Source organism: Dendrobates tinctorius, unplaced genomic scaffold (genome assembly GCF_039654945.1).
Source record: "Dendrobates tinctorius isolate UK_male_01 unplaced genomic scaffold, ASM3965494v1 ptg000060l, whole genome shotgun sequence".
Lineage (NCBI taxonomy): Eukaryota > Metazoa > Chordata > Amphibia > Anura > Dendrobatidae > Dendrobates > Dendrobates tinctorius.
This window is the reverse complement of record NW_027361728.1, coordinates 21,618,784-21,632,078: the sequence shown is the minus strand read 5'-3', so window position 1 is coordinate 21,632,078 and position 13,295 is coordinate 21,618,784. Positions and strand designations below refer to the sequence as shown.

Sequence of the window (13,295 nt, the reverse complement as noted above, 5' to 3'; positions counted from 1 at the left end):
ATGTCTAACCGCCCTTCTAAATTTCCGTGAAGAGAAATTTCTGCCGCTAGTATCTCCCACTGGAGATAGATCCCTTGTATGAGCTTGGGCCCACTGGACAGCTGGTAGGCAGGCTGTCATTGAGCCGAGCAGGGACATGGCCTTCCTGAGTGTCATTACTGTATGTGTTATTGCCCCTGCTGCTGTTCTATGTGTAGCATTTTCTCTTCCGGGAGGACACTCTTGCCTGAGGGAATCTATGGTTACGCCCAAATAGTCTTGTACTTGGCTCGGAATCAACCGAGACTTCGGCAGATTTAGTAGCCAAACTAGGTTGGACAATGATTCGATAGGCCAGTTCAACTGGTCTCTGCAGTGAGAGGGGGAGTTGCCTATCACTAGGAAGTTGTCCAAGTATTGAACTATTAGGACGTCCTGCTCTCAAGTGTGCCATGACCTCTTTGTGAACACTCCCGGAGCGATGGCCAGCCCGAATGGGAGAGCTTTGAATTGATAGTGCTTTATTTCTCCCCCAATAGTGACTGCTATTCTGAGAAATCGGCGGTAGTCCGTGTGCATGGGGACGTGGTAGTATGCATCTTTTAAGTCGAGTACCGTCATGTAACAGGATGGAAACAGCATCTTTACTGCGGATTTTATTGTTTCCATTTTGAATGGATAAATCACTAGGCCTCTGTTTAATCTTTTCAGGTTCACTATCGTCCTGAATGTCCCATCTGGTTTCTTCCGCAGGAAGATAGAGGAATATAAGCCTTCTCCTTTTTCTTGGTGGGGAACCTCCTGCAATACCGATTTCTCCACCAAGGTCTGACTCTCCTGTTGTTCTGCAGCTTGCTCCTCCATCGACTGCCTCTGTGGGGGTCACTACGAAAGAGGGTTTGGGTGAGGTGTGAAATTTTAATTTGAGGCCTGTTTTTACAATGCTTAGAATCCAGGAACTGCTCGATATCTTTTCCCAGGTTGGGAAGAGGCCCAATCTTCCCCATACCTGGGAGACACCTTTATTGGGGTTGCTTCTTGTCTGCTGTTTTCCCGAACACGAACCCCTTCCCTTTGCCGCTTCTATCTTCCCACTTATCCTGGGAGTTTTTAGGTGGCTTCCTCTGGATAAATTTCCTGCTCCGAAAATGTTTGAAGGGAAAATTGGATGGGTTAGGGAAAGACTTATTTTTATCCCTTGCTTTGTCAAGTATATCATCCAGTGTGGGCCTGAAAAGGAATTCACCTTCACAGGGAATGGAGCACAGTTTTGTTTTTGTTTGCAGGTCCCCCGTCCAGCATTTGAGCCATAGTGCCCTTCTGGCTGCGTTTGAGAATGAGGCTGCCCTGGCTGTCAATCTGATTCAATCTGTGGATGAGTCAGTTAGAAATGCCGCCGCTCCTCTCCTCTCATTAACGGGACGGAGTCCAGGATTGCGCCTCTTGGAGCTTTGTTCTTTAGTTGGTTGTCCAACTGATCCAACCACACCATCAGGGTTCTAGCTGTGCAAGTGGCGGCTATAGCGGGTTTTAGTCCTCCTCCGGCTGCCTCCCAGGCTTCTTTTAGGAATGTATCCGCTTTTTTGTCCATGTGGTCTTTCAGTGCCCCATGTCCTCAAAAGGGCAGAGAGAATTTATTTGAGGCTTTTGCTATGGCTACATCCACCTTTGGCGCTTTGTCCCAAAACGAACAGCTTGGCTCCTCAAAGGGATATTTCCTTTTTGGTGCTAGGATGCCCTTTTTCTCCGGTCTTTTCCACTCCCTCTGTATAAGCACCTGATTTTTATCGTTCCTGGGGTATGACCTCTTCTTCTGCTCTAACCTGCTGAACATGGCATCCTGAATTGGTCCTTTTGGGCCTGGTGTCTACTAGTCCCATAGTGGTTCTGATTGCCTTTATTAAGTTATGTTTCCTCTATAGGCAAACAGCTGCGACCCCCCTCTACAGAGGACGAGGAGTCGGATGACGGGCTATCTGTGCCTGATGAAGATTTGCTCTCCCTATCACTGTGATCTGACTCAGGCTCTTTGCTTTTAGGCTTTTTATACTTTTTGCTTTCTCCCTGAAGGGATTTGAAGGTGTTCTCTACTTGATGTTTAATTAGGGCTCTAAGGTCAGAGGCAAAACTTGGGGATTCCTTGCATATTATGCTCAATGCAGGATTGGCAGAGCCTTTTCCCCCACGCCGTGGGGAGCTCCTCTTTACAATGTCAGCAAATCTTGTAGTTGGCCTTCTGCATGCACTTCTTCCCCTATAAGAGGAGGACAGGCCCTAATTACAGTATATACGTTCCCGTAGTCCTTACCCACCAGACCGAAGGATACCGAATCTGAAGTGGGCCCCGGATCTGCCTGAGGCTTGTCTTTTGGGACTCCTACCCCACCGGACTCTGCTGCGTCGGGACTCCGAGCGGCTACTGCTGCTGTGTCTGGTCCTTGGCATCCTTCTTGCGGTGCTGCTGCAGTGATTGCTGCTGGTGTCCTGTGTCAGAGGACATGTCCAGCAGCTGTTGCTCTTCTGGAGGCTCGGTGCTCATGGTTCCAGAAACAGGCAGCACTGTGCCCCCTGCGCTCTTTTAATAAAGTGGTGGTGGGGGGGGTTTCCCGGGAGAGCGGCACCTGTGCATCTCTAAGCTGAGCCCCTGGCTCCCAGAGAGGCTTTGCGCCGCCCTACGTCATTCGGTGGCGCCCTGCCCCCCACGCACACGTGCACACACACTGACCCGGCCTACCCAGAGATGCCTTGCGCCGCCCGATGTCATTAGGTGGCGCTCCGCCCCGTGCACTATCGCCGCCCCTGGCTCCCAGGCATGCATTGGGCTGAGGCCGGCAGTGTCTCCTCAGGCTGCTGACACGCGTGGGGATCCCGGTGCCCACTGGCGCTCTACCCACCCCGGTACCTGTTCAGACGCACATGGAGGACGCTATCCCCGGGAGAGGCAGTCTTCTGGAAACGCTTCTGCCGCCTCTCCCCCCGCCCACCCTGGAGGTCCGCTGACCCCAGCAGAAGCGCGTCGGGTAACCTCCCCAGCTGGGACAGGGGGCCCCCGCTGTCATCCTCCAGACTGGTCGGCCCCGGCATCGCGACGATGGTAAGTCTGTAGGTTCCCTATGGGGACAGGAAACCAACTGATGCGGGAGAGAGGTACCGCCTTTTTATCTGTAGGTTTCCTGTCCCCGTGGGGCAGATCCCCTCTCTCCATGGTGCAGTCATGGGGGAAAGAGAAAGATGTTATTTAACGAAAAAGATTTTTGATGTCATTTCTGGTCCAACATCCTGTTTTACATTTGTCCAACCCACACTCCATTACACACAGATAGACAAATCTATAGATAGATAGATCTATACATAGATCGATAAATATTATCTATCTATAGATATATCGATAGATATCTCGATAGATGGATGGATATATCCATAGAGATCTATCCATAGATAAAAATAGATAAATAATAGCAAGGCCGATGTTTATTAATGAACAATGCTTAATTTTGAAAAAAAAAAAACCACGGGGGAAAAAATGGCGTGGGTTTCCACGTAATTTTCTGCGCCAGAGGGGGGAAGCCAATGACTGGGGGCCAATATTTGTAGCCTGGGAAGGGGGTAATACCCATGGATCGTCCCAGGCTATTAATATCAGCCCGAAGCTGTCTGCAAAGCCTTTACTGGCTATAAAAATAGGGGGACCACCCCCCCACCCCCCCAAAAAAAAAAAAAAAGACATGGGGTCCCCTATATTTTATAGCCAGAAAGGCTACACAGACAGGGCTGGCATTCATAGCCTAGGAAGGGGCCATGGATATTGCCCCCCTGGCTACAAATACCAGCACACAGCCGCCCCAGAAATGGCGCATCTCTAAGATGCGCCAATTCTGGCACTTCGCCCCTCTCTTCCCACTGCCGTGTAGCGGTGGCATATAGGGTAATAAGGGGTTAATGTCACCTTGCTATTGAAAATTTTTTTTGGATGGTACCTTCCCTTTAATTCAAGGGTAGAAGCTCTAATCTAAATCTAGAGATTTTCCCTTACTGACATAAGACAGGGGCGGAGGAAAGACCCAGACAGTCTGGTGCACGTTCTCCTCACATACAAGTGGTAATATGTCCCATTCAGAAACATCATACAGATATAGGGATAGATGTTCTGGAGGTAGTGAGAGATTTAATCCTGAGTGCCTTACTGGTGCTGCAACTACAGGGAGAAAATAAAATTCTATCATCCCTGCAGCAGATTGCTTCCAGTCTTCCAACACACTGGTCACACTAATCTCACCACGCCACTGTGAGCGACAGCCTGTGACTGCACCGCCCTGATGACGAAGTGGAGCACCCCACAGGGCCTTAGGTTACTTGGTACCGGGCAGGTCAGTTCTTAAAGGGGATGTCACGGCAGCAGCGACCCGGTCCGTGGCCCTGGGCGTCCAGTAAAAATGATGAAAGATGATGGGATATAAAGATGATGATTGGGTAGTTTGTAGGGGGTTTAGATGTGACACCAACTGTGGTATCTGGTCAGAGGTAACCAGCAATGCAGAGCAGATCCTCTGGGACAGATGGTAACGCAGCAGAGTTGTTATAGCTCTCCACAGGCAGCGCTTTTATCCCAGGGCAGTTAAGATGTATTCAGTTAAGATGGTGGCTACGGTTGTGCGTGCGGTGCAGGGCAGCTGAGAAGCGAATGATACAAGGGACACAGCGGGGTGCAGTTTCAAAGGTTTACTCACTGTTCTGCATGCACATACCCACTTGGTGCTGTGTAGGTGAGGGGACCAGCGAACTCCCAGGTAGATCGGGAAGCACTTTTTCCAGGACACTCTCTTTGATGTTCGCCTTTCCTGGCCGTCTCACTGCGCTGAACTTAATTTCTCCTACTCAACACCTTCAGTGTCCCCAAGCCAGCAGCCGCAGACCATGTCGGGCGACGTTCTCGGTGTCCCCTTGCTCCTATCTGGCTGCCTTTTTAGGGAATGAATGTGGTTGCAGCTGAGGCACTTACAGTTACCTCAGTCTCTGGCTTCCTAGCTGAGCCTGGTTATTCTCCACTAGTCTTAGGGGCTGGCTCCCCCACTGCGACCTGGTCGTTCCACTTCTGGATACGGGCCCCATGGGTGGCTTCCGCACTACCTGTGTCCCAAGGACCCCTTCTGTCTTCCTAGGAGCTTCCTTCAGACTTTCTTCACTACGCTCTGGCTTACTTTTCCTACTCTCGTGATTCTCCGTTGTCCCGTCACCAACTGTCACTGCTAACTCACTCTCATCCTCTAAGCTCCTCCCCTTTTTACCTCCCAACTCCACCCACCTCTCAACCCCCTTTACTACCTAGCCAGGGATGAGGCCATCCTCCCGTAGGGAACATCCAGGGTGCCCTGCTGCAATAGTGTGTGTTGGGTGCAGGTGTTAGAGTCCTGGGTGGTGCTCCCGCCTTACCTGAGAGCAGGGTAACACACCTCTGGGTGAGGTGCAGTACCTCTGTGACGACTGGACCCTCGGGGGCGCCACAGAGGCAGCTGCAGGGAGGATACGAGTTCACTTTCTCCCTGCAGCCGCATTCCCTTTACACCTGGCGTACATGATAGAAACGCTATTTACGTGGAGATTACCCCCCATATCAGCAGATAAACAGCATTTCTGGACACAACAGGTTCACTTTAAGTCCACCGACTTTAACAGAGCAAAAATCGCACAATGCAGATGCTAAAGCAGAACTCAGACGGCCACCATTGAGTCACCGGATATCTTCAATATCAAACTATTTAGTAACAGGTCGGTTTTCTATATCATTCCTTTTGTAAACTGGGACAGAGACCGCAGGTTGTGCAAACAGCGTCGTTTTATCACATTATGGGTCAGCTATGGTGGAAGTACGATCTAGTAGTGATGGCAGCTCCACAGCCCACAAGTGGCAGCCCAAGCCATGAGGCTATTACCGCAGCCATGTGTGACCCGGAGGCTCCTGGGATACGTGACACTCCCGGCTATTTAGGGCCGGCGCTATATTTAGGAAGTCACACATGCAGGACTGTGTGGTACAGGGGTCCCGCCTCCATGGTGGGCAGGAAACACAGGCCCTCCTGCTCCAGCCCGAGGCCTCATGGACGCGCAGACACCTCACTAGTTCCCGCCATTATAATAGCGCGCCCACCTGCCCGCTCCTCAGCACACGGCGACCACCTCTCCTGCCTCTCTGTACTGACTCCGGGTCTCCTCCCCTTCCTCTCCATCTTCCCTCCCCCAGAATTTCTCCCTCCCTCCTTGGGTGACGCAGAAACTTTCTAGAAATCCTTCCCATCGCCCTTTGCGTTTCCAACATGGAGGACCTGACGGTGGAAGTGCGCGGCTCTAACGGAGCATTCTACAAGGTAACGGGCATACACAGGCCGCTGGCTGGAATGGCGCGGGCAGCGGGCGGGCTCAGGCCGGGCACACCGCAGCACGGGACGGAGCCGGCGGCCGTGGGCGCGCTGGGATCTCTGGGCTCCGAGGGCCCCAGGAGGAGGCCGCGGCGGCTGCTCTGTGATGTGGGGGGGGCATTGAGGTGCGGGGGGCACTAGCTCCCTTATAGATCGGGATTGGGCCTGGTGGGCGGCAGATAGTGAGCGATGTGTTGGGCAGGGCTATTGGCCGACAGCTAGGGAAGCATCATGGGTACCACAACTATGCCGCATCTATGTGCGGGGACCTGCGCCCTGGCCACCTCGTCTGCTGCACTCGCCCTGGGTCGCATTTACTAGAGGCCCTAGTGTGAGGCTCCGATCAGGGCCTGTGTACACTGGATCCAGCCCAATGGAATCTTACTATATATAACAGTCGGTTATCATGAGGGGATCCCCCCCCCTGGACGGTGCGTGATCTTCCCTGAGGGATCTCCCCCCCCCCCTGGACGGTGCGTGATCTTCCCTGAGGGATCCCCCCCCCTGGACGGTGCGTGATCTTCCCTGAGGGATCCCCCCCCCTGGACGGTGCGTGATCTTCCCTGAGGGATCCCCCACCTGGACGGTGCGTGATCTTCCCTGAGGGATCCCCCCCCCCCTGGACGGTGCGTGATCTTCCCTGAGGGATCCCCCCCCCCTGGACGGTGCGTGATCTTCCCTGAGGGATCCCCCCCCTGGACGGTGCGTGATCTTCCCTGAGGGATCCCCCCCCTGGACGGTGCGTGATCTTCCCTGAGGGATCCCCCCCCCCCTGGACGGTGCGTGATCTTCCCTGAGGGATCCCCCCCCCCTGGACGGTGCGTGATCTTCCCTGAGGGATCCCCCCCCCCTGGACGGTGCGTGATCTTCCCTGAGGGATCCCCCCCCCCTGGACGGTGCGTGATCTTCCCTGAGGGATCCCCCCCCCCCCCTGGACGGTGCGTGATCTTCCCTGAGGGATCCCCCCCCCCCTGGACGGTGCGTGATCTTCCCTGAGGGATCCCCCCCCCCCTGGACGGTGCGTGATCTTCCCTGAGGGATCCCCCCCCCCCCCCCTGACGGTGCGTGATCTTCCCCGAGGGATCCCCCCCCCCCCCCCCCTGACGGTGCGTGATCTTCCCCGAGGGATCCCCCCGGACGGTGCGTGATCTGCCCCGGGGGGATCCCCCCCTGGACGGTGCGTGATCTTCCCCATTATAAATGCCTGCTCCTGGGTAATAGTGGTATTGTCAGGGTTCTGCTGACTTGGTGTAGTCAGGAGTCTGTGCACACATACCCTAGTAACAGAAGAGGTGGTCGTCCGCCTCCTCATTCATGCCGGGTTACCTGGTTCATGTCATCGCCCTTTGTGCCCTTCTAGTTTGGGGTTTGTTAGTTGATGCAGCTTTTGCTAGGAAACCATAAGGTGTTTGTAAGCATCAACTTTTACCCCATTTCCTTTCACAATACCAGTTACTATTAAAGTAGCGCATCGTCCGTTCTCCATTAACACGAGCTTCGTGATCAGTTACGTGAATGTTTTACATCAGTATTTTACATCATTATGTGTAAGCCAAAACCAGGAGTGGGTGATAAATACAGAAGTGGAGACGTGTGTCTATTGTACTTTTCCTCTGATTGTTCCACTTCTGGTTTTGGCTTACAAATACTGATGTATAATGCTAAACGTGTGAACCTGGCTTTACTGTGAGTGACGTCAACATTTGAGACCTTGGTATCAGGGCTGTGGAGTCTGTAAGCCAAACCTCCGACTCCTCAATTTCCAAGACACCAACCCCAGCTCCAACTCCACATCCCTGATTGGTATACTGTATCATAGGTTTCTTTATCCCCTGTAGTCCATACCAGCAGCCATTTTCGCCTGACTCCCCAAACGTACCAGCCCTGCTATATGACAGCAGATAACGCTGGACATTTTGGAAATCCAGTGTAATCCACTCTTGGCAGCTATACCTGTTTAAATCGGAGTTCGCCCTGGCTGCTAACCACAGTAGCCCATTGCCTCTGCTGTCTTCCCAGTGTTTCCATATTCGGTCGCTTTTGTCTGTAAGATGAAGTGATTGTGCAGGGAAATGGAAAATAGACCACAGCGGCACAGGACTGCTGCGTGTGAACGCAGTCTAGCAGAACTATTTGTTACTGATGTCTTTGAAAGTTTCTGGGATGAGAGTTCTATCTGACCCTAAGCAATGTTTTTTTTTTTTTTTTTTTTTTTTAAAGAATTTCCTCTTTGGAATGTCCCTCTTTTATTTATTTTTTTTTTTTGTCTACCTTTCGGCACCGATGTACATGTAGGTATATCCTACAACTTGTATAATCTAAAGCTGCTTGAAAAGGAACCTGTCGCGTACATGCTGTCCGATCAGTCGGCAGCACGGTATAGAGAAGGAGAAGCTGAGTATGTTATGTAGGTTTGTGGAAAGATTCCATATAATTTGCATTTTATTCATAGAAATCCCTGGTGTTTGTAAGCATATGAGCCAAGTAGTCTGTCCTTCTAGTGAGTGATGGCTAGCTTTGCATTCACAGCTATAGAGGGAAGACTGGCAGTCACTACCAGGACCGCCCACTGGACACATGGTTACAAACACCAGGGATTTCAATGGCTAACATACAAATCTTGCTGATATTTACAAAAAATATATACCGGTCTGATCAGGTCCTCCTGTTCTATAACACCCCACCTGTAGATCAGAAACCATTTTCAACATGACAGGTTCCCTTTAAGAATTCTGCTGGCTTCAGTGTAGAAATCTCCCAGCAGTCTTTGCTACATAATTACACATTGCTTGCTACAGAGATTTGCTTTCAGCCAGGGAAGTGCAGTTATTACACCAGGTAGTGTACGTTAATGTCATGTAGGGAAAACGTCTTTTATTGTAGGTGTCTGGTAACAAGCCTGTCACTTGTGTCTAGTAGCAAACAGCAGAATGGTGCAGTTCTGGAATCTGTGTAAATAGCAGACTTAACTCGCACACCACCATTGAACATGACTTGCTTATTTTACAGATCATTGTTTTGTTTTTTTACTTTTTTTTTACTCGAGATTAACCCAAAGTACCCTTCATGACATTTCAGTATGCACCATTGAATCACCCCCATACGTTGAAGGGGTTATCCCACAAACATGTATCACCTATCTACAGGTGATATTGTGTGGTTATCTGACCACTCTGACCCTCTCCTATCCCGAGAACGGTGCTCCTTGTCCTCACCTGGATAGAGGTGTAGTTGAGCATACTGTCTACCACTTGACTTAGACTGGCATAAAGACCACCCTTTTTGTGGTACCCAATGGTAGAATCCCCAGTGATCGTGAATTTGCCAACTTATAGATGGGTGATAAATGTTGGTTGTGATATACTGTAATACCTTCCTTGTGTGGTAAAGCTTAACCCCTTAACGACCGCCGATACGCCTTTTAACGGCAGTAATTAAGGGTACTAAAACCACAGCGCCGTTAATTCATGGCGCTGTGGAGAAAGTACATAGCGCTCCCCAGTGTCGGATTTTCTCCGGGGTCTCGGCTGCCAGGGTAGCCAAGACCCCAGAGAACATGAATCGGTCGGTTTCTGCGATCGCCGTTATTAACCCTATAACGGCGGCCGCAAAAAAAAAAAAAACAGCGATTATGTATTAAATTTCTCTTTCCTCTGATGTGATCGCACATCAGAGGAGAGAGAAATAGGGTCCCCAAACCCCCCCCCCGGTACCTCTCCGTGGTTCTCACTTCCTTCCCGGTGGTCCCGCGTCCCGCCGGCGTCCTCCGATGGGTGCCGCCATCTTCAAAATGGCGGCCGCAGTGCGCCTGCCGGGAATCTGCCGGCTCCGGCTGGCAGATTCCATTCGTTATTTTGATCACTATGATAAATGATCATAGTGATCAAAATAAAAAAAATAGTACATAACCCCCCTGTTTATCACCCCCTTATATAGGCAAACATAATGAAACAAAGAATATATACAATTTTTTTTTTTTTCACTTTTCCATTAGGGTTGGGGCTAGGGTTAGAATTAGGGTTAGGGCGAACTAGGATTAGGAATTAGGGTTGGGGTTAGGGGTGGGTTTGGGTTAGGGGTGGGTTGGGTTTGGGTTTAGGGGTGGGTTGGGTTTAGGGGTGGGTTGGGTTTAGGGGTGGGTTGGGTTTAGGGGTGGGTTGGGTTTAGGGGTGGGTTGGGTTTAGGGGTGGGTTGGGTTTAGGGGTGGGTTGGGTTTAGGGGTGGGTTGGGTTTAGGGGTGGGTTGGGTTTAGGGGTGGGTTGGGTTTAGGGGTGGGTTGGGGTTTAGGGGTGGGTTGGGTTTAGGGTTAGCGGTGGGTTGGGTTTAGGGTTAGCGGTGTGTTGGGTTTAGGGTTGGAGCAAGAATTGAGGTTTCCACTATTTACCAACTTTGGGGGTCTAAAAATTGGGGTCTAAAAAAATCACTTTTGTGGAAATAAAAAAGACTTGTTATTTTCACGGCTCTACGTTATAAACTTCTGTGAAGCACTTGAAGGTTCAAAGTGCTCACCACACATCTAGATAAGTTCCTTAATGGGTCTAGTTTCCAAAATGGGGTCACTTGTTGGGGGTTTCCACTTTTTAGGCCCATCAGGGGCTCTGCAAATGCAACATGATGCCCACAGACCATTCCATCAAAGTCTGCATTCCAAAATGGCACGCCTTCCCTTCCAAGCTCTCCCATGCGCCCAAACAGTGGTTCCCCCCACATATGGGGTATCAGCGTACTCAGGACAAATCGCACAATAACTGTGGGGGTATGATTTCTCCAGTTACCCTTGTAAAAATAAAAATTTGGGGGCGAAAAGATCATTTTTGTGGAAAAAAATGGATTTCTTATTTTCACGGCTCTATGTTGTAAACTTCTGTGAAGCACTTGAAGGTTCAAAGTGCTCACCACACATCTAGATAAGTTCCTTAATGGGTCTAGTTTCCAAAATGGGGTCACTTGTTGGAGTTTTCCACTGTTTAGGCACATTAAGGGCTCTCCGAACGCAACATGGCATCCGATCTCAAATCCAGCCAATTCTGCGTTGAAAAAGTGGTTTACCCCCACATATGGGGTATCGGCGTATTTAGGAGAAATTGTACAACAAATTTTGTGGTTGATTTTCTCTTTTAACACTTGTGAAAATAAAAATTTGTTCTGAAGTAAATTTTTTGCAAAAAAAAAAGTTAAATGTTAATTTTTTCCTTCCACATTGCTTTAGTTCCTGTGAAGCACTTAAAGGGTTAATAAACTTCTTGAATGTGGTTTTGAGCATCTTGAGGGGTGCGGTTTTTAGAATGGTGCCACTTTTGGGTATTTTCTGTCATGTTACACCCCTCAAAATGACTTTAAATATGATGTGGTCCCTAAAAAAAAAAAAAAAAAAAAAAAAAAAAAAAATGGTTTTGTAAATTTTGTTGTAAAAATGAGAAATCGCTGGTCAACTTTTAACCCTTATAACTTCCTAGCATAAAAAAATTTTGCTTCCAAAATTGTGCTGATTAAAGTAGACATATGGGAAATGTTATTTATTAAGAAATTTGTGTGACGCATCTCTCTGATTTAAGGGCATAAAAATTTAAAGTTTTAAAATTGCAAAATTTTCAATTTTTGCCATATTTCCGTTTTTTTTCATTAATAAACACAAGCCTTATCGAAGAAATTTTATCACTAACATGAAGTACAATATGTCACGAAGAAACAATCTCAGAATCAGCGGGATCCATTAAAGCGTTCCAGAGTTATAACCTCATAAAGGGACAGTGGTCAGAATTGTAAAAATTGGCCTGGTCATTAAGCTGCAAACTGGCTCTGTCGCTAAGGGGTTAAACTGCTTGTGTTTATTGACCTTGGTGTAGTACAAGATACATGGGAGTCTACAGTTGTAGTTTTGCTGGCTGTTCACATTTTGATTTATCATCGCGTTTTGCAAATACAAAAACGTCTCCTGATTTTTCATGCCAAATGCATCCATAAGGTCCAGTGCACACATCGTAATCCCAAGAGTGTCCTTTTGGCCTACACTGGGCAAGTATATGTCATATTTTACATTATAGGACACTATATTCTGCTGCGCTTTCCTATATGGAGTAAGAAAAAGACCAAACTTTTTTTTACAATAAGATTTAACAATCAACGTATGAAAGATATTCCTATGGTGACATACTTTTGGAGGTATAGGTCAAGGAATATGCTGATTGTTTCCCACACGTAGAGGTGGGGGGGATGGAGGAGGTGAAACGTGAACAGGGCCTTACTTTAATGTATTCCTTGGTGATAATCTTTTAACTCGGCACAGATATGAATCTGTACAATAATTGGTAACGCTTCACTGCTTCTATGGAACAAGACAGAAGCCTAACGTATGTTACCAGGGAGGTGAGAGTTTCAGTACAAAGTATTTCAGCTGTCCCTGTCGCTCTCCCATCCTGAGGCACATTGTCAGCTCTTTGAAATGTGTTGGCCTTTCTATTTATAAGCCGGCTTCCCTCAGTGTGTGGTTTTACATTATTGAATGTGATTCTGACATTTCTGTTGACTTAAATATTGTTGCAATTATTTTCTGTTATTTCAATAAAAATGACTTCTGCTTTGAGCTGCACCATTTACCGTATTTTTCGCAGTATAAGACGCACCGGACCATAAGACGCACCCCAATTTTAAGAAGGAAAATAGGTAAAAAAGTTATAATGTGTCAAATGGGGGTCCGTCTTACAGTCCGAATTCAGCTTACCTGGGAAGGGATCCGGCACAGGTGGAGGAGTGGTCACAGAGGTCATTCAGTGCTCCAGGCTGGTGCGGTGGTGGCGGCTCTGTGCTGGGGCAGCTGGGCTGGGGTAGGTGGGCTGTGCTGGGCTGGGGCAGCTGTGCTGGGGCAGGTGGGCTGTGCTGGGGCAGGTGGGCTGTGCTGGGCTT

At 49.2% G+C, this 13,295-nt stretch overlaps 1 protein-coding gene across 1 annotated transcript in view; it reads left to right on the top strand.

Moving 5' to 3' along the window:
- The first annotated feature begins 6,026 nt into the window (after window positions 1-6,026).
- The window catches only part of FXR1 (FMR1 autosomal homolog 1), an 84,532-nt gene continuing 77,263 nt past the window's right edge, over window positions 6,027-13,295 (top strand). Inside the window, exon 1 of the mRNA XM_073578770.1 lies at window positions 6,027-6,341. Within this exon, the coding sequence (XP_073434871.1) occupies window positions 6,291-6,341 (51 nt within the window). The 5' untranslated portion in view covers window positions 6,027-6,290. The remainder of the gene's footprint in view (window positions 6,342-13,295) is intronic.